Genomic DNA, 27,805 nt, shown 5'->3' on the forward strand with positions numbered 1-27,805 from the left:
GGATGGACACAAATCTTCTGTAGTCTATGGTATTCTAGAAGAGCTATTTCAGTGCTATAGATTTCTAAAATGTACTTTAGTTTCTAGTCTGGCTGTATTTTCAACAAAGAAACAAATATTGGTTGCCCAAAATATCCTGCTCAACTATGTTATATTTTCAGCCATAAAATAAGGTGGGTTTTGGTGTTGGTGGTGACGATGGTGGCTTAGTTTAAGGTTAGGTTGTTGTTGTTGTTGTTGTTGTTGTTGCTGTTGCTGCTGCTGCTGTTAGGCGGCGGCGGCGGTGGTTTTAAATATTTAAGGCTTCACAGATTTGCATGCTATTCTTCTCCATATCACCCAAGTATTATTATATGTGCTACAAAATGAATGCTAGCTTTATTTTTTAATTAGTAAATCTGGGCACGTAGGTGGATCTGCATATGTAAATCTATGAGTGCATGTGCCCACAGAGTCTAGGAGAGGGAACCGGATTCCCTAAGGTAAAGCTACAGATGGTTGTGAGCCAACCCATATCAGTGTTCAGAACTGAACTAAGGTCCTCTGCAGTAGTCCATGTTCTTAACCACTGAGCTCTCTCTCTCTAGGCCCTGTTGATTTTTCACTATGCCTATAATATGCCTAGTTGTTGACCTATTGTATAGCTGCTCTTGAAATAAATGGTGGAAAACATCACCCTTTGGGCCCATGCCAGTAGGAAATGTTCATTGCCTCTTTTATTTTATTATTTTATTTTATTTTTACTTTTTGTGCATTGGATGTTTGCCTGCATTTATGTCTGTGTGAGGGTGTCAGGTTCCCTGAAACTGGAATTGCAGATGGTTAGGAGCTGCCATGAGGGTGCTGAGAATTGAACCCAGGTCTTCTAGAAGAGTAGCCCATATTCCTAACAACTGAGCCATCTCTCCAGGCTCTCGTTGAGTCTTTTTGATGACAGAATTCCGAGATCCCACAGTGATGGTTACTATTGAGTTGGTAACTGTCACTCATGCTTTCCACAGGAAAGAAATAGCACAGACAGACCAAGGGGAGTTTGGGTAGAGTCAGGGAAGAAACAAACTTGTCTCCCACATGTTTTCTCTACATCCATCTGCTGCTGTTCTCTCCCACTGTGGAAACCAGAGATCATTGGTCCCCATTGATAGTGCCCACCGAAGTCATCTCAGCATGGGACTGGACAGAAAAAGACTGAAAGTGGATCTGGCAGTGGGAGGGACCCTAGGGATTCATCGACTTGGCATTGCTTTGTAGGAGCCAGGAGTTTTGTGGGGCCCTGGATAAGCTCTATTGACTCAAATTTATAAAATCAGAGAACCTTGAGAAGACCATGAGACTCCCCAGCCTCTGTGTAAACACTGCCAGGCACCTCCATTGATGGAGTACTTGCTCTATTCTGAAATGGGTGGTTCCTAGCACTCCTCTGCAGCACAGAAACCAAAACTGGTGAGCGGAGGGTCCTGTGAAGAGTCGGAGTACTTGCCAAGCATGCACAGTCCCTAGCCCCACCTCGGCACTACAGATTTGAAATGTCCCATCCTAAAAGACACATAGCTCGTCCTTTTCCTTACCCATCCTCTGCCTCTGCGTGTCTCTCATTCTCTCAAAATAGGACACCTCTTTAGAGTAGAAGGCATCATATAGTGTTTTGTAGCCAGGGTAAGCAGGAGTGGTCCATGATGTTGTCTGAGTGTTGACAGTAGAAGCTGGCTGGAAGGCCATATGTGATGTTCTTAGGGCAATTTCATCATGCTGTGTGCGCTCCACTTGAACTTGCCAGTGAGATGTATTAACATTCTTTAAGGGGAAGGGAATGAGTTATTTCACTGTTTGGACTTTGTAACTCATAAATTGTATGAGCAAGGTCTTTCCTTCAGCCAAAATGCAAATTCTAGAATTTATATATAAATTTCAACCGATGATTTGAGTGCATGATTTTAGTCCCTGGGCTCATCCCCCTTCAAGAGGGAGAAGGGAACTGATAAAGTGAACAGGCAGTTCCTTTAAAGTGTAGTAGCCCTCTACAATTTCATCCTGATTTGCCATTTAACAGTATTAGTCAAAAGCATATGGCAAATTACAAACCCATCCAGGGCTGCTATCCCCACCCTCCATCATCCACAGGGATGGCATGTATCAGCCAAGGTTGCCGGAGTTTGAATGCACTGGGTTTATTACTCTCTGATAGACCTATCAAAAGTGAAAGAGATTTTACTTTTAAAACCTAGTCGATGTTTCCACTCAAAGTCCAGGAAGACCGTGAGCAAAGAACTCAAACGTACCTTTCTCCAAAGATCTACCAATGGCTAACAAACATGGCAAGATGTTCATTGTCCTACTAAGATGGCCACTATTCCCCCACTTCCCCTCAAATCAGTATCAAGAATGAGTGGGAAAACGGAAGAACTAGAATTTCTGAACAGTATTGGCGGAAATGCAAAATCAACAGCTGCTGTGTAGAAGAAATGCAGAGGTCTCTTTGAAAAGTAAAACCAGTGCTCACATATAATCTACCAGTCTGATTTTTAGGTATTTATTCAAGAGGATTGAAGGCAGGATTTCAAAGAGTTATTTAAACACTCATGTGCATTACAGCAACCCAAATACTCATGAATGGATGGTGTTTGGCTAGTTTTATGTCAACTTGACACAAGTTAGAGTCATTTGGAAGGGGAAAAACTCAACTGAGAAAATATCACCACCAGATTGGCCTATAGAGTATTTTCTTGATTGACAGTTGATGACTGATATAGGAGGGCTCAGCTCACTGTGGGTGATGCCATCCATAGGCTAGTGGGCCTCGGTGCTATAAGAAAGCAGGCTAGGCAAATCATGAGCAAGCAGGTAAGCAGTGTTCTCCCATGGACTCCGTATCAGCTCCTGCCTGACTTCCCAAGATGACAGTCTATAGGCTGTAAGATGAAATAAGCCCTTTCCTCCCCAATTTGCTCTGGCCCTAGTGTTTTATGATAGCAATTGAAACCCTAAGACAAACTAAAAGTACAGTACATGCATGCTACAGAATATTGTTTGGTTTTTAAAGAGAAGGAAATTCTATATGGTACAACATGATAAACTAAGAGGACATTATTGAAAGATAAGATAGCCACAGAATAAGTGCTGTATAATCCCATCTACATGAAAATGGAAAGTAGGAAGGTGATTGCCAAGGTACAGCTGGGGAGAGGAACAGGGATGGATACAAGTTTCAATTTTGCAAAATAAAAACGTTCTCCACGCAATTTGCCTGATGACACATTTATCTTCATTAAGCTATATGCTTAAACTCGATCAGTTTCAATATATGTGTTTTTAAATTTGGAAATCTTTTCCTTATTAAGAGAGATTGCCCCGTGTTGTTTTTGGTTTTATTTGTAGGTTTGTTTTTCCTTTTTACAGAAGAAGAGAATGGAGCCCCGAGTTTAGCTTTAGGAAATGTGTAGAGATTCCAGTTACTAAGATTTTCCCCAACTGCTCACAAATGGGCTGCATTCCCTCAGTGTAACTAAGACGCTGACTGCACAGGAGTCACTGTTGTCCTTGAGAGGAGCTGTTCCACTTTTGAACACAGGACTCATCTGAGAATAAGCAGTATATTCTAGGTGTTTCTAGCCTTAAGTCAGGGGCTTAAATGCTAGGCATGCCTGCCAACTGAAGACCTCATTATGGTTCCTTCTCCCTTGGTGCCTAGGCCTACATTAAAATATCGCCAATGCAGTCATCTGCATGTTACATACCCACTTATTCCGGAGTTTTCAGATACATGGTAGAGACCCTTATTTTCTATGGTTTGTACAACTTTTTCAGATGACTCGTTAAGACTCATTTCATTTCCTTTGAATTCTAAGGTTCTATATAATTTCTTCCCACATTTGCTGTTTAAAATCAGTGCATTTTATTTTAACTCAAGGGTTACATTTCAAATGATAATCAAATGATAATTTTACTTTATAAAAGTCCCTCTTAAATAAGAAATCATGTTTACTTTGCTTTAAGCACCTTTAAGGGTTAAAAAACGGGGGTAGGGGGGATATTTTCCCCATTATATTTAGTTACTAATCAAAATATTGAATAGCATTATAAAAATAAAATAGGAATGCCAGGTGTGTGATACCAAGCTGTCGTTTTTGTTTTGTTTTGTTTTGTTTTTTAAAGATAATTAACCACATGATCTTGACTACATTGCTGGTTCCAAAGATCCCAAGTACTGAACATTATATAAAAAGTATGTGTAATTTTTAAAGTTATCCTAAAGTTTTAAAAATCTTCACCGTTCTAATTTCTAGACAATTTCTCTGCAGTGCATTTGAGGGGTCTGATACCCTTTCAAGTGAATAATAAGAACAATGGCCTTTGTTCCAGTGTGTTGTATATGTCTGTGCCTAGTATGAACCCCATTGATAGGAATCCTCAATGATGGGGAATCTTGGCATCCAAATGATGGCCATTATCCCCATCTGATACTGTGGGTAGCTGTGTTTTAATTTAGGAAGCATGGCTGTGTTGATGCCAGAGGACTCTTACGGTCTAGCTTCTATACATCATTTATCCTTTTTCAGCTTCAAGGTCTCAACGTGTAAATTAAAGTCACACTGAAGTGTCAGGTTAAAATGAGGAATGGAACTGTTTAAATTGTAAGGGCCAGGAAAAATGATCAGGGGGTAAAGGAACTTGGTAGCATCAAGCCTGAAGACCTGAGTTTGATTCCCAGGACCCACATGGTTTAAGGAAAGGACCAATTTCTTCCATTCTCTTGACTCCAAAGGCACACTGTGGCACAAATACACACACACACACACACACACACACACACACACACACACACCACTATACAAGAATTTTTAAAATGTAATTCCCAGGTAGTAGTTAGTTTTATAATTTTTTTCACAAAGGCTGATTGCTGTTCTATGGGACATCTTTTTTTAAGGCTTGATGTTGTTGTTGTTGTTGTTGCTGCTGCTGCTGCTGCTGCTGCTGCTGCTGCTGCTGCTGCTGCTGCTGCAGACTGGATCCCCTTCTAGCCAAGACCATACAGTGGCAATCAGGGAGGAATGACTTTGAAGTCTTGGGGTACTCTGAGCCTGTCTTCCATCTCTCCCAACATGACCACCTATTGTCCCTTGGGACTGTTGCACTTGGCAAGCAGACTCTGCCTGCTGTGCTCCATGAATCCTCTGTGTAAGCAGAGGAGCCAAGTCTGGCTGTGTTAAAAGGATTTAGCCTCTTGAAGTTTATTCTCCAGCAGACCCACGGGAGCATTTTTCCCAGCCCGCCCATTTACAATAAAAGGCCTTCCTGCTGTCCTCCCGTGCCTAATCTGATAGAGAATGAAGGTAGAATAGATTCCTTTGTTGGCAGACAGGTGAGACTCTACTTTCTCTTGTTGCTAAAACTCTGGGCTGAAGAAATAACTAGCATTACATTAGTAGTAAATTAGCCTCGTTCCTTTTGTAATCGTTACGCTCATAATGATTTCACAGAAAATCCAAGAATAACAGCAGGGATCACCCGCTCACACAGAGAAATTCTATAATGTTAATAATAGAGCATCCAACAACCGAATAGCAATTTTCAATTATCCAGGGTTCTTTCGTGAACCTGATCCCATTTGAGTCTCACATGAACCAAATAAGATTGGAAGACTAGCTATTATTATACCTGTTTAATACAGGAAGAGCTGAAGATCAGAGAGGGTGATTTCTGCTTAAGGTTATTTGGACTTTCCAGCTCCAAATGTTTATCGCACAATCCCCTTGTCTCTAAGGGAAAACACTTGAGTTGCAACAGGCATTAGAACAGCTACTTTCCATATGACTATCCTTACAGCAACCTATAAAGTGTGTAGGGTTTTGTCTTTAGGTGTTTTGTTTTGTTTTGTTTTGTTTTTTGTTTTTTTGTTTACATATCATGGCGTATACATAGCATGGTTAAACTGGCTCAACTTGACCTCAATGATGACAAGGACAGTATTCAGAAGTATCTGACTTTAAGATAAATGCTTCCTTTACTCTGCCACATTGCCTCTAACCTGTGTGTGCACCGTGTGTGTGTACATAGGCTCACATTAGACCCTGAGATGTGTATTCCTCCATTCACCTATCCCCAGACATACAAACACAATCACCATTTGAGAAAATTACAGAGTTAGTGTGAGCCCCAGCAGTTCCCCGGTTTACTATTTACACATGACAGTGGAAAGTGGGGAGCTTAGAACTTTGATGCCACACTCCCTACATTACAGGTTCCCCTCATGGGCTCCCACCATGAGAACATAGGTGCGCATAATCAAGAACTCAACCATTGATAGCCCAGGGTCATGTTCGATCTGACAGCATGGAACAAATGCTATTGGGAGGCACCCAGCCTCTGACCTGCCAGCTGTGTATTCTCAGACTAGCGAGTAGTTTAGCTCTTCTTCACCATAAAAATAGGGGTATGCGTGTTTCTTTTCCCATGGAGCTGGTTGTCATTATAAAATGAGTTCATTTTGAAAAGTCCCCAGTTTATCATAATGGTGATAGGAAGCATGACTTATGCTGGTGGAAAAATAAGTAGAGTAAAAATGCTATTTTTTGTGCCAGGTATACATCCTTCCACAAGACTTCTGGCATTAACACAAAGTGAATGTTCTCAAAATTGAGTTGGGGGGGGGGTGTCTCCTTCCTAAGGTTACATGCTAAATGTATTTGAGAAGAAGGCTCAGTATTGTGGTATCTCGCCAAAGAGGTCTCAAAGAAAATGAAAAAATAAAGACTATTTCCACTTACGAGTGCCTAGAGCCCTCTTTGTTTAAAGGGACCTTCTTGGGGTCCTGTTGTCATTTTGTTTATACGTCTGCATCTGCATTTACAACGACGTATTATAATAGCACTGTCTCTATTTCCTTATAAGACTGTGAAATTCTTAAATGAATCGGGCATGTAGTAATTCATTCTGCACTCTCAGTTTCAAGACCAGCTCTCGGCACACAGTGGCTCACACTTGTTGAGGGAGTGGGAGGATAGCTGAATGGAAGCATGTTGATCCTTCCACAGAGTAAATAAGCATCTCTAAATGTTGTGTCAGTCAAAATGTTCACACTGTGGGTTTTGCTAAAGAAAGACAGCTGGTCTTGGTGGTCAGGGTATGTCATTATTGTAACCTCTCTAATTACCATCCCATAATTCGTGTGTTTATTTTACCAGACAAATAGTTCATTAATGATGACATATGCCCAAAGCTTTTGGCTTTACTGGTCCGGTTCAAATGAATAAAAAGAAAGGCATACCTCATATCCTTCTATATATATTAAATTCTTTGCCAAGCAATAGTAAAATGGATGTATAAGATTTCAAAAATATACTTCAAAGTGTTAGCACTTGCAGTTACTGGGTTCATATGAAACCATTCAAGACAAATCCTGGGGTTTCAAAAAGTGTCAAGTTATACAGCACTTCTGTGTTGGAGGGACTTGTAGACACCCTCCAGAACACTCACTTCCCTTCTCGATGAGAGAGAGTGAGACCCACATTGCCAAATGATTAGCTTCAGTTGTGTAGCTTGCCAGACACTGAACCGACCCAGCCTGCCTACAGGCCCTCACATTCTCAAGGCAGTACCTTCCAAAGTGGGGACCAGGATTCTGCAGTCATATTGATCCTGGAAGATTCATGGCCGGCCCAGCATATCCCTAGTTCCCAAGGCAGGGGCACCTTGAAACTCAGGAGCACCACTCTATGGTGTTTGATCTGGGCCAACAGCCAATGGAGAAGAGCCTTGTGGTCTGCGTTAAGGCTTCATGTACACAATATATAATAATATATACACCCAGTAAGTTCATGTGTCATTTAACTTCTAAGGTGTGAGAGAAATGCAGGTTGGCTGTGGGAGAAAGGGAACATCAGAGGTCCCATCACACATCCAGAACCTTCACAATGTCCAGCTGTGATTTTCAAACATTTGAACTTTAAACTTTTAAACTTCAGTAAACTACATTGAGGGTTTGATAGAAACAAATCATAATATGCATTAGATTCTTTTTCTCTCACTGTGAATGTATAGAATAAATCGTTTAAACTTTGCAATGTAATATTATACATTTTTTTTGACCAGTATAACACTTGCCTTTTTTTTTTTCTGTCCCCAGATTCCAAAGATTCCAAAGAGAAGAATAAAATGGAAATCTTGTACATTCTGGTGCCAAGTGTGGCCATTCCCCTGGCTATCGCCTTCCTCTTCTTCTTCATCTGTGTGTGCCGCAATAACCAGAAGTCTTCATCACCACCAGTCCAGAGGCAGCCAAAACCCGTCAGAGGACAGAATGTGGAGATGTCCATGCTCAATGCATACAAGCCCAAGGTAAGATGGGTGGCATGCGTCAGGGGAGAGTGACCTGCTACAGCCCTCCTGCTTGAACCAGAGGAGAGACACAGGCAGAGTTCAAAGCAAACACAGAGGAGAACCATGGAACTCTGCCTTTCCCATGGGCAGCTCAGGAGTGTGGGGCAAGCCAGACCACAGCCCTACACTGGAGCCAACTGGCCAGGAGGGCTCTCTGCCAGGCCCACAGGGCTCAGAGTGTGAGCTGCTTTTCAAATTCAAAGAAAGAAATTCCATGCTCTTTTAACCAATGTGAAAGAAAAGAGAGATCTAACATTGTTTACAAACTTGCCTGTTTTATGGTACATGGAATGAATATAGAAATTTGTTATACTATACTATATAATTTTGAATGATTAAGACAGTAAATTATATGTCATGTACTTTTTACTATGGCTTTTTTTTGAGAAATCTTTTTAATGCCTAATTTAAATCTATTTCCCTTTGCTTAAAGCATCTTTTAATAGAAATGTTTTCCTCCTGGTCCTCTTTGAAGTTGTTCTGTTATAGTCCACCTGAGTCTTCCCCCTCTCTGCTAGATTACCAGCCCCTTCTTGTTGCTTTTCCAACACATCTTTCAACATGTAGGCTGCTCAAGGTCCTGGTGAGCATCCCAGGGTCTCTGGTTTTGCTCTGAGTGCAGCTGCTATTCTAGATCCTGCACTGTGGTCTAAAAGCACTTCCTCTCAAGAAGGCCAACATCTCAGTCCCAGGCCCTTCTGAAGAGATGCATTTCAACAGTTTAGAGTTCCTGCTTCCAAATGCTTAGCTTTTCATCTTGTTCCAACTCCAGAAGACCATGCATGCAACAATTATTTGTCTCCTCTCTGTGTTAGGGACTACATTTTTCTCTTCACCTTGATAATAAACTTTTAGGAAACCCAATGTCTTCACACTTACATTAACTCATCTTCTTGCTTATTAAGTATAGTAGAATTATGGAGACTATCACATCTCATATTATTTATTTTATTTTGCTTCATGTTGTAAGGATTTGTTTTTTAAAAAAACAAAGTCTTCAAAACACATTTGCAGTTACAAAGTCATATTTGTTGGTTTTCAGGTTCTTTAAATGTGAAATTTTCACTTTCAAACATTGTTTCTTAAACCAAACCACTGCTCAACTAGTTAAGTGTTCATTTCTCTTTTTTAAGAGTTGTTTATTTTTTTATTTATATGAGTACACTGCAGCTGTCTTCAGACACACCCTAGAAGAATGCATCAGATCCCATTACAGGTGGTTGGTTGTAAGCCACTGTGTGGTTGCTGGGAATTGAAATTGGGTCCTCTGGAAAAGCAGTCAGTGCTCTTAACCACTGAGCCATCTCTCCAGCCCAACTGTACATTTCTACCACTTATTATTTTTGTTCTTTTCCCCTTTATTTAAAATATTTTTCATTATTTTCATTAATTTATTTATTTAGTCACTTTTATGTCCTGATGGCAGCTCCTCTCCTTTCTTTCCTCCCAGTCCCACCCTTACAAATCCCTCCCCCAGTTACCCCCTCTCCTTCTCTGAGAAGTCCCTCTTAGGTACCGCTCTGGGACATCCATTGGCAGCAGGACTAGGCACATCCTCTCCTGCTGATGCCCAAACAGGCAGTCCTGTTAAGGGAAGGTGATCCAATGGCAGGAAACAGAGTCAGAGACAGCCTCCGTTCCAATTGTTAGGGGACCCACATGAAGACCAAGCTATGAATTTGTAGGACCTAGGTCCAGCCCCTGTGTGTTCTTTGGTTGATGGTTCAGTCTCTGTGAGCCCCTATGGTGCCAGGTTAGTTAACTCTGTAGGGTTTTTTTTTTTTTTTTTTTTTTTTTTTTGTGATGTCTTTGGCCCCTCCAGTTTGTTCAATTCTATCTGCAACTCTTCCACAGACTCCCTGAGCTCTGCCTATGTTCGGCTGTGAATGTCTGTGTTTCTATCTGCTTCTGAATAAAGCCTCTCTAGGCTCCTGTCTGCAAGCACAGCAGGGTATCATTAATAGTGTCAAGGGTTGGCTCTCCCACATGAAATGGGTCTCAAATTGGGGCAGTCATTGGTTGGCTGTTCCCTAATTCTCTGCACCATCTTTATTCCTGCACATCTTGTAGGCAGGACAAATTTCAGGTTGAAGGTTTTTGTGGGTAGGTTGATGTCCCCTCCCTTCTCTGGAAATCCTGCCTGACTACAGGAGGTGGCCACTTCAGTCTCCATATCCTCCACAGGTAGGAGTCTCAGCTAGTCTACCAGTGATTTTAAAAAGGAAATATAAATGTAAATGCCTTAGAGGTCAGTTCATGTCATAGACTTGGGGTGGTGAGAATCAAGGTTTGATGCTTTTAAAATCCTGGATTCTGGTTAGCTGGTTTGCATGCATTATAGTAATTAATGTCATGCCATACTCAGTTTTTACTTAATACTACTACAAGAGTGAAGGAAAGAGAGGGGGCTGGTATTCATGCATATTCTCAGAGCAATAGTGGGCTCTATATGAAGATTCCCATGCAATAGCCATTTCTTTCCTATCATTTCTGTGTCACTCATTTAGTTGGTTACAATGGCACAGCATGCAGTAGCCACTGTCCTGGGGACACAGTCCTGACTACTGTGCTGGAATCCATGGGAAAGTGACTACTGTTCAGAAAACAAATACATCCATTTTATAGATTAGCCTTGCTCATTACCTGAATTCCATTCTTAGTGGAACCGTGCTTGTAACGCACAGTCTCTAAGAAGCAGGAATCTCTGAATTAACAGTGTTTCCAAATAAAGAATTCAGAGGCCTCTGTGGCATAACAGAGAATGTTAGTATATAGAGATTGATACAAATTACCAAAACGTGTATACTAGGTGATGGGACTAGATGGTGAATCCCCCCAAAAAATCACACCACACAACAGGTCTTGTGGGAGATTTATTAAAAGGGAAGGGGACCGAGCTTGATTGCTGACATTGTTGCTGGGGTCCCTTTCAGCTGTCTATGGATGGAGGTGACTGATTGACAACACTAGCAGCTTTAATTTCCATGACATTTGATCTTCATAGGTATTACATAAAGTAGATACTAGTATGCTGTTGGATAAATATGGAAACCTAGACACACACCCCCCAAAAAAACCCAATGAAACACAGCAGTCAATATCAAAGGCTCAATAATCTGTGTGTGTAAAATATGAATAAAAGGTTTTCCAACTCTAAACACTTGGTCTCACCAGCTCATAAAGTTTTTGCAAAGTAATTTGTTCATAAAAGTGGGAAGGAAGGATCAGTGGATACCCTTGGCCAGTCTGTGCTGGGTAGCCAGAGACACCGTTGGCTTCTCTGAAATCTTGAAGAGGCCAGAGTTAAAAGTGATGTAACCCAGCACCAGGAGGAACATGTAGTGGCCAGAGTAATAAACCCTCTCTGCCCTCCAGGATCAAAGAGACAAATGTAAGACATTGGCATGGAGTCGATGGGGCAGATGTTGTTTTCATTGTGTCTGGCTAATTTTTGATGTGCTCCTTGCAAAATTTCCCAGTGTGGGGATGTCTTCAATACAGGGTTTGGAATTTAGCCACCCAATGGCTCACAAGCTCTTCTGGACCAAGCCAGGAAGTAGGGCTGGCTCAAGTTCTTGACTATGTTGGGGGAGGGGGAAAGAGGCAACAAAATAAATTCTGTCTGTCTCCTGATTACTGTCCTAAGAGATTTGCCTCTGGGTTTTGAGGTTGTTTGTTTTGGTTCTTACCAAGTGCCTTTCCTGAAGGAAGCACAAAGGGAAAATTCCTAGAGGCAAACGATCTCTAAGACTTCATGTGAAAGTCGCTGCCACATAAATGTTGCATGTGCCTTTAAAAATCTGAGAGGAAGGGACACACATAAGAAGGAAGGGGAAAGCCGTGCAACCAAGCACACTGGCAGAGCCAAACAGAGAGGGCATTTGGAGCCCAGGGGGTGAAAAGGGATTGAGGGGTCAATGCTGGTCTACCCTGACTGTCTTCAAATTTTTCCCTTGTCCTATTAAAAAAAAAAAAAAAGGCCCCCAGCCCCCAGGATTATTATTTATCCACCTGAATGTGCCTTTCAGGGTGGAAACTCTCTGTTCCCATCTCTCTTCATTGGTGGAACTGCTGACATCTCCCCCTCAGTGTTTGGATTAAGGAGAGACTTCTGGAGATTAGAAACCGATCCCCCTTCCCTGAAGACAGTAAGCAGCCTCAGTAGACAGACTGGATGCAAGGTGGGCCTGGGCCCCAGAGGTAGAGTAGGATGCTGAAAACAAAAAAACAAACAAACAAAAAACCAAAAACCAAAACAAAAAAGATTCTTGATAGCCCACAGTTCACCAGAAAGGTGGCTTAGCAGAGGCATGGGCAGGCAGGAGGCGATGGGACATTCTCTCTGGGGCCACCCTCTCATCGTGCAGAGCCTGGGAGAAGGGCCAGGTTTGTTCAGTTTCCTTTTTTTTTTTCCCCCTAAGCAAAAGATTTCAAGCTGATTAATTTTTAAACGTGATTTCAAGCAGTACCCAAAGTAAACAAGGTTTTTCTGTATTTATGGATGTTATAGTTTATGGGAGTTTCAGTTGTTTTATTTCTTTGGTTCTTTGGTTTAGTGGGGTACTATAGAAAAGGAGGAACCTAGAAAGTGACTTCTCTCTGATTCTCTCCCTCTGCCTCCACTTCCCTAAACCCTCTCATCCTCAAAAACAGACCATCCACTCAGAGAGAGAGAGAGAGAGAGAGAGAGAGAGAGAGAGAGAGAGAGAGAGAGAGAGAGACAGAGAGAGAGAGACAGACAGAGACAGACAGAGACAGAGACAGAGACAGAGAGACCGGAATAAGTTCCTCAGCAGGGACAGAGGACATCCAGCTTCCTCTCCTGCCTCAGGTTAGCTAGGCAGGCAGAGAGACTGGGATTTGGGGAGATTAAGAATGGCACAGGAGGAGGGTGGGCCTAGGCAGGTTGCAGCCCAAGTCCAAGTAGCTCCAGGGTCAAACTCCTCCAGCTCCTTCCTACCTGATGGGAGAACAGGACCTGCCAGGCTTTCTGAAGCTGGAAGCCACAGATGAGTTCACCCACTCCCCCACCACTTCCCCCAACCCCCATTCTTGCCAGCTGCTCCATTTTTTTTTTAACTTCCAGGACACACTTCTGTCTTTGTTCTTCTGCCAAGGTAGTGGCTGAATTTACTGAGATTTAGTGTCTATATATTTGGACCCATCTCTTTTGCTAGTTATCAAAGCCCTCCTGTGGTCTGGCTGCTGTTTTTGAACACCTGTCCTTTCCAGGTGTCACATTATTTAGCAACAAACTGTTCTTGATAACTTTCCCAGTCAGGGGCGGGAGATATGGGTCAGCACTTAAGAATATATGCTGCTCTTACAGAGGAACTGGCTTCAATTCCTAGCACCCACATGGCATCTCATAACCACTGATAACTCTAGTTCCAGAGCAGCCAATGCCTTCCCACCTAGTCTCACCATCCTACTGAGACAGCTTCTGAGTCCCACTGATGGTGTGACTTAATGAATGTCCCCTCCAAGTCCCCATCCTCTTGAATGTCACAGAAGCACCTGGCAGTCTTAACCACACCTTTAGATCCTTTCCCCTGGCCTTTTCTCCTGTCTCCTTCCTTTCATGTCTCTTTCTTCACTTCCCTGGGGGAAACATCTATTTTCTATTTTCTCTGTCTCGTTCCATTCTCTGGTGGGCCTGTAGCTGCCCCTGGGTAAAACAACTTATCAACGTGGAAGGACCAATCTCAAGCTTTAAAGTTCATCCGGCACCCCAGAGTTCCCATGGTCTGTGCCTAACTGTCCTAAATACACACACACACACACACACACACACACACACACACACACCAACCCCAGTGTATTGCTAGGAGGTAGCATGATAGTCTTCAAAGAGCTGGGATTTAAGAGGTAGAAAGATTGGATTACAGATCTTGGCTCCATTATCTACTGGCATGAGATCTTAAACAAATCACTTACTCAACACTTCTCTGAACCTTTATTTTCTCACCTGTGAAGAAGGAAAGATAAAAATAGTACTTAAGAATGTTTCTGACACTTTGAGGTAGAGTGTCTGGCACCTTGCAGATAGAAGTAGCTAGAAATTCCTATTATTTTTGGTTCCAGTGATAACTACAAACTTGTCTGAAGCCAGCTGCTCTGAATAGGGCAGTGTGGGTTTAGAAGAAAACAAAAAGATGAAGCAAGCCCCCAGCACAACTGGGAAGAAACAGAGGCAACAGAATCCGAGTTAAGACATAGACCTAACTCTTTGGACAGCTGGGCGGTATAAATTCCTGCCTCACTCCCATAATGCATTAGGGCATCCACCCCTCATCTCAGCTGGAGAGCCTCATTCAGAAACTGTTTCAGAGGAATGAGCCCCATCAACAGGGACCATGAAAGGACTGACTAGTGTACTTCATCACTGTGTGTGACTGTGGTATTTCCACAGACTTTGTATAATTTCCTTGCGAAGAAACTCTCATTTGAGTCTAAGTTTGGGTGGGAAAAGAAAATGAAGCTTGAGATTAGAATTTTCCCAAAGTCCCACAGCCAGCAGGAAAAGCCAAACCTCCAAGCCAAGTCTATATGTGTCTAGGGCTCAAAGACTTCCTCTTTTCATCCACTGTCTTAATTTTCATGTTTGTTGACACTCATGAGCCCATAAGACCACAGAATGATCAACCTGGTATCAAAATTCATAACTGGAGATCAGTAATTAGATTAGTGACTGGAGATCAAAAGCAGAGGCTGCAGAGTGGCGTGGTAGTTAGGAGTGTGTACTGCTCTTGCAGTAGAGAGGGGTTCAGTCCCTTGCACCTATATTATGTAGTTCATAGCTTCCTGAAACTCCAATCCAGAGGATTAGACATCCTCTTCTGAACACAAGTACCTGCACTCATATGCCCTCATGCATATATACACATACACACATCCCTATTCTTAAAAAAAGAAAATACTGACATTTGTTTGTTGCATTTCTGAGTAGAAAAGAAGTTTTACCATAGGCACTCTAAAGAAACTCCCCCAGAATCAATACCAGTCACTACCAAATACTTACATGATTAGACAGTTACACTGCAGAGAAAAGAAAGATGTTTAAATTAAGTCCCTTTCAGAGAGATACAGATCTAATGTGGCAAAGTCTGGGTTCAACCTCCCGCTAGAATTTGATTGTATTAGCCAGAAGCCTCTTAGTTCATCTGTAGGCTTTGAACCTGTCCATAATCTTCCCAAAGGCTGGCATCTGAGCTCTTAGGATGTAGTCATATCTGTTTTATCAGTGGAGTTTATTGTTTCACAAACCTAACATTGTTTACCTAAGAACCAAGAAAGCATGAGGGGAAGAAGGTAAGCTCTGAAGGTAAGCAGAGTACACTTGCTAAGGCACCTTCCATTTAAATGTTCCCCCAGGATCTTGTGCTCATTCAGTCAAAGGTGCCATCCCTAGGTTCTGTTCACGTACCCAGTAATCAACAGAACAGTGTAATAAGGCTAAGTTCATAGACCAGAACCTTCTCCAGCTTTGAACATTCCACTTGCCTGCCAGTAGTCGCCATGGTTTAAAGATGGAGACCCTTTCAGGCCTCAAAGGAAAATCGCCACCACCCTTTTCCAGAAAAGTGCTCGAACTTCGGGATCAGACTTACCTGGGTTTGAACTTTGGCTCCATCATGTAAGGGTTGTGCTAACTGCTGAGAGTCTTACTGTATCATTCATGAAATGGAGAAATCATAGGGTGAGCCCTAGAGTACTATGATAAGGGTTAGGTCCAGTTTTGGAAAAAAAAAAAAAAAAAGCACTTATGACAGAAAGACAAGGAGGTATGGTAGAGTAATTGGGAAAGGATATCTGAAGTCTGAATTGAGACTCCACTAGCCATCGACTCAGGCCCTGGAGCCTCGTCAGCCATTATTACCCTCTTGATGTTTGGCACATGGCTAGAATTCAATATGTAACTTCTATAGGCTGAGATTATGACATTAATGTAGGGCTATGTTTCTTCTAACACACAAGTCACTATGTAAACTCTGGCTATTCAAGAGTATTAGTATCTATGTTAACATAGGACTCATTATATTAATGTAAACTAGACCAGTTCTGTGGCAAGATATAACCAGTCAATAAATACATCTTAAGTAACTGGGTTTATACTGAAGGCATAGCTCAACTATATCAAGAACCTTGAATCTCATTAATACCACAAGGCATATCAATATATTATAGCACAGAACATGAGCCAGGAGCTATTCACTGGTCAGTAACTTTCCAAAGCATCTTTCTATGCACCTTGCTTGGGTCAGAATTGCTCTAACACGTGCACTGTCTAGGCAGTTCTTATGCTTGCTTAGTGGAGATGTGCTGGTTGGTACCTGAGAGTCAGAAAGGAATCTGTCTCCAAGGCAAGGAGATCTCAGAGAAAACTGCTGCCAAAGAGGGTATGTCCCTCTTCCTACATCCCACTATCAAAACTACACCTCTCATTTTGGTAGGGCCAGAGACTGTTCCATCACTCTTAAGATAGGCAAGCACAAATGACATGGTGTGGAAACCTCTGCCCTTGCAAGTGCTTGGGTTTCAGTACAATCTGCTTCTCAACAAAACAAAACAAAACAAAACAAAACAAAACAAAACAAAACAAGCACCATGGGATTGCAGTTAGCCTGGTCGTCAAAGCATGAGAAGGGGCTTTGCTTTGGGTGACAGGGAAGGCAGGGGCTGCAGAGAGAAGCTTTGGGTAAGCACGTGGATATGAACTTCAGCTGTCCATTAGTACCCACTCTTGGAGCCCCCTTCCTGTCTGGGGCTGCCTTCTGCTCCCATACTACACTGTAGCTCTGTCCAGTGCAGAGAAGTGCAAAGTCTCAAAGCAAGCTTCGTATTATAGATGGAGAGGACCACATAGAATCTTACCTCACTTCTTAGGGTAATCTAGTCACCTATGCAAAAGGAGGAAGAGAAAGCAAGCTATCATCTCACCTGCCCTGCCTGAAGACCATTTCAATCCAATTCTCACCTGAGGTGAAACTTTCCCAAGGGAGAAAGATATAGTCACTGAGATGACTCTTGATACCCATCTGTGCCCATCTCTATATGAAAAATAGCTTTAAAACTCTGTCCATGGCTCACCAGTTCCGTATCACACGTTAGAAGACAGGAAAGGGGGCACCCCTACTTACTGCTCATCCTTCAGTCAAAAGGTCACCACCATCATTATCCTGGTCTCAGGATCCGTGTCTTAGCCAGACCTAGACCAGACACGTACCAGACTTAAATGCTCTTCTCTTTCTTGTCTGCAAAGAACTCATTGCCACCACAGTCCAGTGGCTGTCTATAAATGACTGGGAGAAGAAGCCCTATCAGACCCTGGCCAATGTATCAACTTCTGCATCAACTTTTCCCCTCCCCCTCCATCAAAAATTATATAATTTTTAAAGCTGAACTGAGGCAGATGTGTGTTTACTTTGAGAAGCAAAAATGTTAACATTTAAACTGAAAGCCTGTTTCGGTTTTAAGGTACTTAATTGCCTTACAGCATATAATAAACGCAGCCCATCTTGTCATTTAACTAATGGAGGGAATGATGGAGAGATAGGAGCCCAGGACCCTGTTCTTTCCAGGGTGCCTTTGTACTTAGTTTACTTTGGCACTGTGCCTCGTGTGTATTTTACACTTCTTTACATTTTGTACATCCCTGTATGACAAATACTTGTCAAACAAAAACTAAACAGATTTATAACCCCTTAACTTGAAATGAGCCAAAATTGAACTGCCAAAACTTTATGACTTCATTTTCTTTCATAGTCTTCCACTGCATTGGTTCAAACAGACAAACCCCACTTGAGGTCAAGCCGAGGTCATTTCACTTTCATTACTAAAATATAATTTACAATATGCCAGACCTAAACAAGTTTAGCCTAAAGGGTTTGTATAATATAAACCATCTGTTCCTTAACAATACAGCTAATTTCCTGCCATCTCCGAGCAGTCTACTGACGGCTTCTTTTAAGGGGTTTTATGATTTTTTAACTAGTTTAGGATTTATGTAAAATTTGAAAATGGGTCCGTAGTTAAGATTCATTTGTACCAAGTAATTTGAGCATTTTTTAAAATGCAAATCGCTGCGTAAATGGCTCCCCTGAAACCAAGCTTAGAGTGGGTGTTTCTGGCCATTTTCTAGGCTAGCTGCCGCACAGGTGTTACAAAGGAAAGTGTTGCTGAACTCAGCCAGTTTAGGGATTACCCTACTCCTTCCCAGAGCAAACACTCAAAGCTGGTTTAGGGTGACTCTAGTAAACCCTTCCTTAGGTAAGTTAGAGAAAATACACTTAGCTACATGCCTGCCTAGCTTACCTCTGTTGATGAGATATGACAAGATGCAACTGGGTCAAAATGTAGCCTTGTATGTGTATGACTAACTGTTTGCAACACCCTAGAGTACAGGCCATTATTCCCAACTCCCAGTAAGTCTCAGAGACCTGCTCAGTCTCCCTGGCCACCACTCTGCCTGGCCTTGCTGGCCAAAGCTTCAGAATGGCTGTCCTGAACATACTCTATTTCTTCTTTCACCCTTCTTCACTTATGAAATAACAGAACAGAGTTCTTGCAAAGGTGAATGGGAGAGAAGGAATTAACTTAGGGGGGGAGTGGAGGGGCAGCTCCAAAGACTGGATGCAGATGGGGGATTAGGGAGGGTGACCAGCCAGGCCATTGCCACGGTCCTGGTCACCCCTTTCCTTCCTTTTCCCAGAAATTTGGCCTGCTCTTCTCTCTGCCCAACCCAATCTCTGCCTCCACCTACACATCCTAGAAAGAGGAGCAGGCTGGCAACTCCGCATCTCAGGTGCTGCCAAGATGCAAAGGAGTTCTCCATCAATTTGAAGAAAACTTTTTAAAAGAAGCTCAATGACTATATCAGAAGATAGAAAGTCTAGCAGAAGATAGAACGCATATAAAAATAATAATAATAAAGGGAATTACAAGGACTCTGTAGAACTAATTAAGGCTGTATGCAGATCTAAATCACTCACAAATTTTAATCTACTTCTGGGTGGCAGTAGAGAAGTTAAAAGAAAAAAAATATCAAGGTCATGCAGGCCTGTGGTAAGTCAGTTAATATTGGTTAAGTGCTGTTCGGGAAGTAACTAGTACTAGTAGAAAACAGCAGACCCAAGATGCAAACTCCAAAAGACAGGGCTTTTGCTTGCATTCAAAACTCACTAAATCATACTTTTTCCGCCACGGGTTAACTTGAAAGATGTGTAGAAGAGGGTACTCTGGTTCTGAGAGTCCATTAATTTATGTTCTGATTCTCCTTTTCCTGAGACTTTAGTGTTCAATCTCTTACCCTTCTCTATCACCAAGACTGGAAATCCTGTTCAGGACTAAAGGTAATTAACACAGACTATGCCGTGGAAGAGGTCAGCGTGTCTGTCTGAGCCCCTTAGGTTATTTTATTACCATCAGCTATCATCAGAACCCTCCCCTCAGCGGCATGCAGGACGGACTCGGCTTGGGTTACTCTTACCAGAAAAACTCATATCATCCATGCTATGACAAAGAGAGGCAGTTTAATTGGTTGCATTTCTCATAGCCACACCTTCTCTCTCATAGGAAATCCTTCGGTTCCCACCAAATCACACCCTAGAGGCTGTGGATGGAGCAAGGTGTTAGTGTGGGTTTAGCATGCATGAGGCCCTAGATTTAGTCAACAGAACCAAAAAAAAGCAGAAAGAAACAATCTAGACCAGTGTTTCTCAACCATGAGAAAACATATTTCTGATGGTCTTAGGAGCCAAGACACTGCTCAGTAGCAAAAGTAATTCATTTCCACCTGTTATATCAATGGCTCTCAACCTGTTAGGCGCCACTCCTTTTGTTGTACAAAGGCCCATTCACAGGGGTCACCTAAGACCATCAGAAAACACAAATATTTACATTATGATTCATTAACAGTAGCAACATTGCAAATACAAAGTAGCAACAGAAACAATGTTATAGTTGAGGGTCACCATTACATGAGGAGCTATTATTAATGGGTGATAGCATCAAGAAGGTTGGGAACCACTGGTCTAGACCATGTAAACAAAATAGTAGGCAGACCTATAGTAGCAGAAAAGAAATCCCTGATTAGTCAGATGGAAAGATTAACCCAAGGTCTTAAATTTAAATATCTCGCTAATTAATGTTATTTAATCTAGCCCTAAAATATTAAAGTGTAAAAGAGCATGAGATGAAAGCCTCTACCTGCACACCCTCTCTTTCAGATCCCTGCTTAGATCCTCGCTGGTAGCCATTGCTGTTTTGAGTCTCCTTTTAACAGCTTTCTAAATTTTCTTATGCATGTGCAAGGAAACCCAGACAGGTTCTCTCTGTTTCCTCTCTTTTATACAAAGGCCGTGCATGGCCATTTAGCTGCTTTGCTTTTTATGTTGAACTACAAGCAGTAGAATTTGAGAGGTCATCCCATGTCTCTACATAGAAAGCTCCCTTGTTCTTTTCCACAACTTTAGAATATTCTATTTAGTAGCCACCTCCATTCCCCCAAACACACTTGGGGGGTGGGGGGTGGGGCTAGGAATTAAAGTTAGGGTCTTGCAAATGAAGACACTCTTTTTTTAAAATTTTTAATATTTTTTATTACGTATTTTCCTCAATTACATTTCCAATGCTATACCAAAAGTCCCCCATACCCCCCCCCACTTCCCTACCCACCCATTCCCATTTTTTTTGGCCTTGGCGTTCCCCTGTACTGGGGCATATAAAGTTTGTGTGTCCAATGGGCCTCTCTTTCCAGTGATGGCCGACTAGGCCATCTTTTGATACATATACAGCTAGAGTCAAGAGCTCAGGGGTACTGGTTAGTTCATAATGTTGTTCCACCTATAGGGTTGCAGATCCCTTTAGCACCTTGGGTACTTTCTCTAGCTCCTCCATTGGGAGCCCTGTGATCCATCCATTAGCTGACTGTGAGCATCCACTTCTGTGTTTGCTAGGCCCCGGCATAGTCTCACAAGAGACAGCTACATCTGGGTCCTTTCAGCAAAATCTTGCTAGTGTATGCAATGGTGTCAGCATTTGGAAGCTGATTATGGGGTGGATCCCTGGATATGACAGTCTCTAGATGGTCCATCCTTTCATCACAGCTCCTAACTTTGTCTCTGTAACTCCTTCCATGGGTGTTTTGTTCCCAATTCTAAGAAGGGGCAAAGTGTCCACACTTTGGTCATGAAGACACTCTTAACCCTTGAATGACATTCCCAGCTTTGGTTGAGACTGGGGTTTGGCCCAGGCTCCTATCAAACTCCTGATAGTTGTACCTCTGCTTTCTTAATGCTAGGACTGCAGGTAAATGCCACCATGTCTGGCTCCATGTCCCCTCCCCTCCATTTTCTGTTTACTTGTTTGATTTTTGGGGATTTTTGGTTTTTTTGTTTTGTTTTGTTTTTCCATTTTTTATTAGGTATTTAGCTCATTTACATTTCCAATGCTATACCAAAAGTCCCCCATACCCACCGACCCCCACTCCCCTACCCACCCACTCCCCCTTTTTGGCCCTGGCGTTCCCCTGTACTGGGGCATATAAAGTTTGTGTGTCCAATGGGCCTCTCTTTCCAGTGATGGCCGACTAGGCCATCTTTTGATACATATGCAGCCAGAGTCAAGAGCTCCGGGGTACTGGTTAGTTCATAATGTTGTTCCACCTATAGGGTTGCAGATCCCTTTAGCTCCTTGGCTACTTTCTCTAGCTCCTCCATTGGGAGCCCTGTGATCCATCCATTAGCTGACTGTGAGCATCCACTTCTGTGTTTGCTAGGCCCCGGCATAGTCTCACAAGAGACAGCTACATCTGGGTCCTTTCGATAAAATCTTGCTAGTGTATGCAATGGTGTCAGCGTTTGGATGCTGATTATGGGGTGGATCCCTGGATATGGAAGTCTCTACATGGACCATCCTTTCATCTCAGCTCCAAACTTTGTCTCTGTAACTCCTTCCAAGGGTGTTTTGTTCCCACTTCTAAGGAGGGGCATAGTGTCCACACTTCAGTCTTCATTTTTCTTGGGTTTCATGTGTTTAGGAAATTGTATCTTATATCTTGGGTATCCTAGGTTTTGGGCTAATATCCACTTATCAGTGAGTACATATTGTGTGAGTTCCTTTGTGAATGTGTTACCTCACTCAGGATGATGCCCTCCAGGTCCATCCATTTGGCTAGGAATTTCACAAATTCATTCTTTTTAATAGCTGAGTAGTACTCCATTGTGTAGATGTACCACATTTTCTGTATCCATTCCTCTGTTGAGGGGCATCTGGGTTCTTTCCAGCTTCTGGCTATTATAAATAAGGCTGCTATGAACATAGTGGAGCATGTGTCCTTTGTTTATTGGTTTCAGTTTTCTTGGATTATTTGTTTTGTTTTGCCACCACACCCAGCTGCTTCAACAGTTATTAAACTCAGTCTCCTCCAGGGAGGTAGATACTTGAGTCGTTTCAGTCCTATAATGGACAGGACGATATAAACAAGCCTTGCTTATATTCTATTATATTCTCCGCAGAGAATGACAAGCGTCGTACCATTACCTTCAGCACAAGTATCCTATCTGTTCATTTTTGATGTATGCCACCCTCCCTTTCAGTGTCAATATGTCTTGCTTTAAGGGTTTTAACCCCCACTTTCCCTTTCTTACAGAGCAAGGCTAAAGAGCTGCCTCTTTCCGCTGTGCGTTTCATGGAAGAATTGGGTGAATGTACCTTTGGAAAAATCTATAAGGGCCATCTCTACCTCCCAGGCATGGACCATGCTCAGCTGGTGGCTATCAAAACCTTGAAAGACTATAACAACCCCCAGCAGTGGACAGAATTTCAACAGGAAGCCTCTCTCATGGCTGAACTACACCACCCCAATATTGTATGCCTCCTCGGAGCCGTCACCCAGGAACAACCTGTGTGTATGCTCTTTGAGTATATGAACCAGGGAGACCTCCACGAGTTCCTCATCATGCGATCCCCGCATTCCGATGTCGGCTGTAGCAGTGATGAAGATGGGACGGTCAAATCCAGCCTGGACCATGGTGATTTCTTACACATAGCAATTCAGATCGCAGCTGGCATGGAGTACCTGTCTAGTCACTTCTTCGTGCACAAGGACCTTGCAGCTCGCAACATTTTAATTGGAGAGCAACTGCATGTAAAAATTTCAGATCTTGGGCTTTCCAGAGAAATTTACTCTGCTGATTACTATAGGGTACAGAGTAAGTCTTCACTGCCCATCCGCTGGATGCCCCCTGAGGCCATCATGTACGGCAAATTCTCCTCCGATTCCGATATCTGGTCTTTCGGGGTTGTGTTGTGGGAGATTTTCAGCTTTGGACTCCAGCCATATTATGGGTTTAGTAATCAGGAAGTGATTGAAATGGTGCGGAAGCGGCAGCTCTTACCATGTTCTGAAGACTGCCCGCCGCGCATGTACAGCCTCATGACCGAGTGCTGGAATGAGATACCTTCCAGGAGACCACGCTTTAAAGACATCCACGTCCGGCTTCGATCCTGGGAGGGCCTCTCAAGTCACACCAGCTCTACCACCCCCTCGGGTGGAAATGCCACCACGCAGACCACTTCCCTCAGTGCCAGCCCTGTGAGTAACCTCAGCAACCCCCGATTTCCCAATTACATGTTCCCGAGCCAAGGGATTACACCCCAGGGTCAGATCGCTGGTTTCATTGGCCCAGCGATACCTCAGAACCAGCGCTTCATCCCCATCAATGGATACCCAATACCTCCTGGCTATGCAGCCTTTCCAGCTGCCCACTACCAGCCTGCAGGGCCTCCCAGGGTGATTCAGCACTGCCCACCTCCGAAGAGTCGGTCCCCAAGCAGCGCCAGCGGATCGACCAGCACTGGCCATGTGGCCAGCTTGCCCTCATCAGGATCCAATCAGGAAGCAAACGTTCCTTTGCTACCCCACATGTCAATTCCAAATCACCCTGGTGGAATGGGTATCACTGTTTTTGGCAACAAATCTCAAAAACCGTACAAAATAGACTCAAAACAATCGTCTTTGCTTGGGGACTCCCATATCCATGGGCACACCGAATCTATGATTTCTGCAGAAGTGTAAAAATGTGTGACTTTTGTAAATACACTCTCCCGGAAAAACTAGAAGGTGGCAAGAAAAGAGTTATATCCAAATGTTTTTATTGAAGGTTCTCATTTAGCAGACATTGCAACCAGTATCTTCTGTGAAGTTTAACTAACTGTGTCTTGCCGGAAAGACACCAGCCAGGAAATAGGACGCATTGTGGGATTTACACTCCATCTGGGTGTATGATATGTTGTTGGGAACAGACCATTTATTTCAAGGACTGAAAACTGCAAAACCAATGAAGAGGAACAGAACATAGTAATTATATAGCAAACCAAAAAAAAACAGAAGTCAAATGGTGCTCTCTCTGTGTGTTTGCCTTTGGTCACCATGACTGATCTACCCCCCAAATGTATAGACTGTAGCATTTGTCTACCTGCTGTCTCTACTTCAGGACAGATGTTCAGGAACGATCTTGATTCAACTTAGACTGTAGGCATGTTCGAATGGAAGTGGTGTTTAGTATGACAGAGGGAATCTAAGGTTACATTTTAAGTCTCAGATGGAAATGAGCCATATAGATGAATCGTGTCCACAGACGTCCTCTCCATAGCCAGGTTTCTCGGGGATGGTGTAGAGCATCTCTGTGTGACCTTACTCTTCTCACGAAGGCCTTTTCCACAGTCCCTGTTTTCACAATATGTTTACACAGGCCCTAGAGAAGGTAGATTTGGATGCTGGAAACGGTTGTACATTACCGTTGAGTTATTGCTTTAGGAATGGGGTACCCAAAGAGGTACAGTCAGGAAAATGGTCCCTCAGCCCGGATCAGTATCCATGGGAGAAGAAACAGCGTTGTGTCACTGTTCCTTTAGTTGGCCTCCATAGGAGCTTCCCCTGACCACTCATGCTGCAAATGCGTGATGCTAGAGGCAAGCATAACCACAGGCATGCCATGCCTTTAGCTTGTTTACAAGTCAGCCCAGGTCTCAGGAGTGCTTACTGTCGGTCCAGGCAATGAGCAGGAGGAAGCCCTGTGATGCTACCAGAGGTTAGTAAATTCAAACTCTCACTTTGTGCTTTGCCTAGAGACGTTCACCAATTAAATTCCAGCCCCGAAGAACTGAAACACGTTATTCGTGGAGCTAGCTGAAACCCAAAGACAAAATACCCTATTTCGCAAAGCAGATGTCTTAAAGACATGCTGAGTTCATTCAAAGATTACAAAACTCCAAACTCCTTAGCTTGGTAAACAAGCAATTTGGTCCTTCTTGCCTTCGTTGGGGGGTGACATCAAGTGTGCCCATCCTGGTATTTACTTGCCAACCACCTTTTACCATGTTCAGAATCTTTGGGAGATTCAGGTTCTACACAGAAAGGAATTTTTGATTTGACTTTTCTTTTGTTTAAAAAAACAAAACTCCTTTATTCTAAGAAAAAATGTCAGCATGTCTTGCTTTTATTTTAAAGCTATAGAGATGTATAAGATGCACAATAAATCCTAGAAATATTTCATGAGGGGAAGATCCTGATGTTTCTGCTTTTAAAAGTAGAATTTACATAGGAGATAAAGGAAATCTGTCTACCAAAATGTGCCTAGGTTTTCCCAAACAAGCATGAACTTATAAGTACTATGAACTCAAAAGAGTTGGCTATATTCAGATTTACTGAGCACTAAATTTAGACCTATTTTGTGGCATGAATAAGCTGATTCTATGTAACATTTCTTGAAGTGGAGTAGAGGAGAAGATTTGTATCCTTTTGTTGCTATGCAACTGTTTAATGATGACGCTTCAAACCACAATTCTATATATCATATGACAATCAATTGTTTTCCAAGAATATTTATTTTGAGTAGACACAGTCTCAGTGAATCTGAGTTTTCACGGAGTCCCTTAAAGGGGGACTAGCACTCCATGAGCCAGTACGATACCTTCTCTGGAAAGTCACTATTATGGTTAAAAAAATAAATTCAACTTAGTTTTTTATAAAGAACTCTAACATTTATTTTTAAGCCTTTTTTATAATAACTGAAGCCATTAAGGTGAGCGGACTGAATCTCAAAACCACTTGTTCTAATGTATTAAGACAGTGCTGTGATGCTGCCCCATGCAGCTTCTTTTGTATTAAAAGATCACCTTTTCCACAAGCTGAACAAAAATCTCTTTCGCTTTGTTGACAATGTTTTTTTGTAAGGTGAGTTTATTGTCAGTTTTTTTTTTCTCTGCACAAAACTGTTAATGGTTTGTATCACGGAAGTGAAAATATATCTGCATTTTTATACCTGGTCTGTTTCCTTATTTCCTTTGCTTGTTTTTAACTCAGTGTAGATTTCCTTCACCTATATAATGACAGTGTTCAGGTAGTTCCCATTACCATATCCTCCTTTAGCCTCACTGCATGCGTTTAATCACTGTATCGCTTAATGTTTGATTTGTCTTTGTGGGCATTCCAACTACAAGCATGGACTTGTAATGACCAACACACTATTTTATATCCAGGATATACGCATTTGTATTTCACCACCAGAGATGATATTAAACACTGATTATTTTATGCTGCTGTTTATTAAAATGTTTACTCTAAAATATGTCCTGAATATTGGTGTCGTAGGAGCATTTGGGGATCTTTATATTATTTCTAGTGATTGATATTTCTTAGAAAGAGGAATCACAACTCATATTTTTTTGTCTTACTTTAATTAAATGATATTTTAAGTATAATCTTAAAAACAGACTCACAGGGCTGGGGATACAGCTCAATGATACAGCACTAGGCTAATGGTCATGATGCCCTAGGTCCAAGCCCCAGGACTACAAAAGAAACTGGATTTGGGCATTGTTTTGTTAGTGACCAAAGGGGAAAGAAAAATCTTGATAATTTCATAACATGGCAGTATAATCTGCCCGTGGATGGCAAGCTTTGTTTTTCAAAACCGAAATGATATATTTATAATGGAATGTAAACAATTGGAAATAGGACTGAAGTTGTATTATTTTCTGCCTTAATGTTTCCATGTGAACTTGGCAAAACTCATGCTTTTGGTATGTAAAGATCATATCCTATTATGTCCAACTTAGATTCCAACCATGTTGGTAAAAGAAATGCAGTCATTTTGTTGACATAATTTATCACTATACTCCAACTTGCCCCCCCAAAAAGATCTCCCCATCCAGCAATGAATACACATTGTAAAAAAAAAAATGAGTATTGTTATAAAAGTTGAAAGGGTGTGTTCACCTTTGCTGTTTAACACAGAGGGAAACACAACAAGACTGTCAGGGCCTTCTCCATCAGTTTCAAGTACAGCTCTTGTTAGCACTGCAAGCATCAGACTCCATAAAGTAACCACATCTCAACAAAGTGAGTTCCATGTGGGATTCTACA

The 27,805-nt window shown here is 42.3% G+C and overlaps 1 protein-coding gene across 2 annotated transcripts in view; it reads left to right on the forward strand.

The window, feature by feature from the left end:
* The window catches only part of Ror1 (receptor tyrosine kinase-like orphan receptor 1), a 349,016-nt gene extending 322,001 nt beyond the window's left edge, over positions 1-27,015 (forward strand). The window contains exons 8-9 of one of the 2 annotated variants that reach the window (NM_013845.5): positions 8,123-8,334; positions 23,027-27,015. In NM_013845.5, the coding sequence (NP_038873.2) occupies positions 8,123-8,334; positions 23,027-24,454 (1,640 nt within the window). In that variant the 3' untranslated portion in view covers positions 24,455-27,015. The remainder of the gene's footprint in view (positions 1-8,122; positions 8,335-23,026) is intronic. The other variant, XM_006503121.2, reaches the window with a different exon arrangement.
* The last annotated feature ends 790 nt before the right edge of the window (positions 27,016-27,805 follow it).

This window comes from Mus musculus, chromosome 4, assembly GCF_000001635.26.
Source record: "Mus musculus strain C57BL/6J chromosome 4, GRCm38.p6 C57BL/6J".
Lineage (NCBI taxonomy): Eukaryota > Metazoa > Chordata > Mammalia > Rodentia > Muridae > Mus > Mus musculus.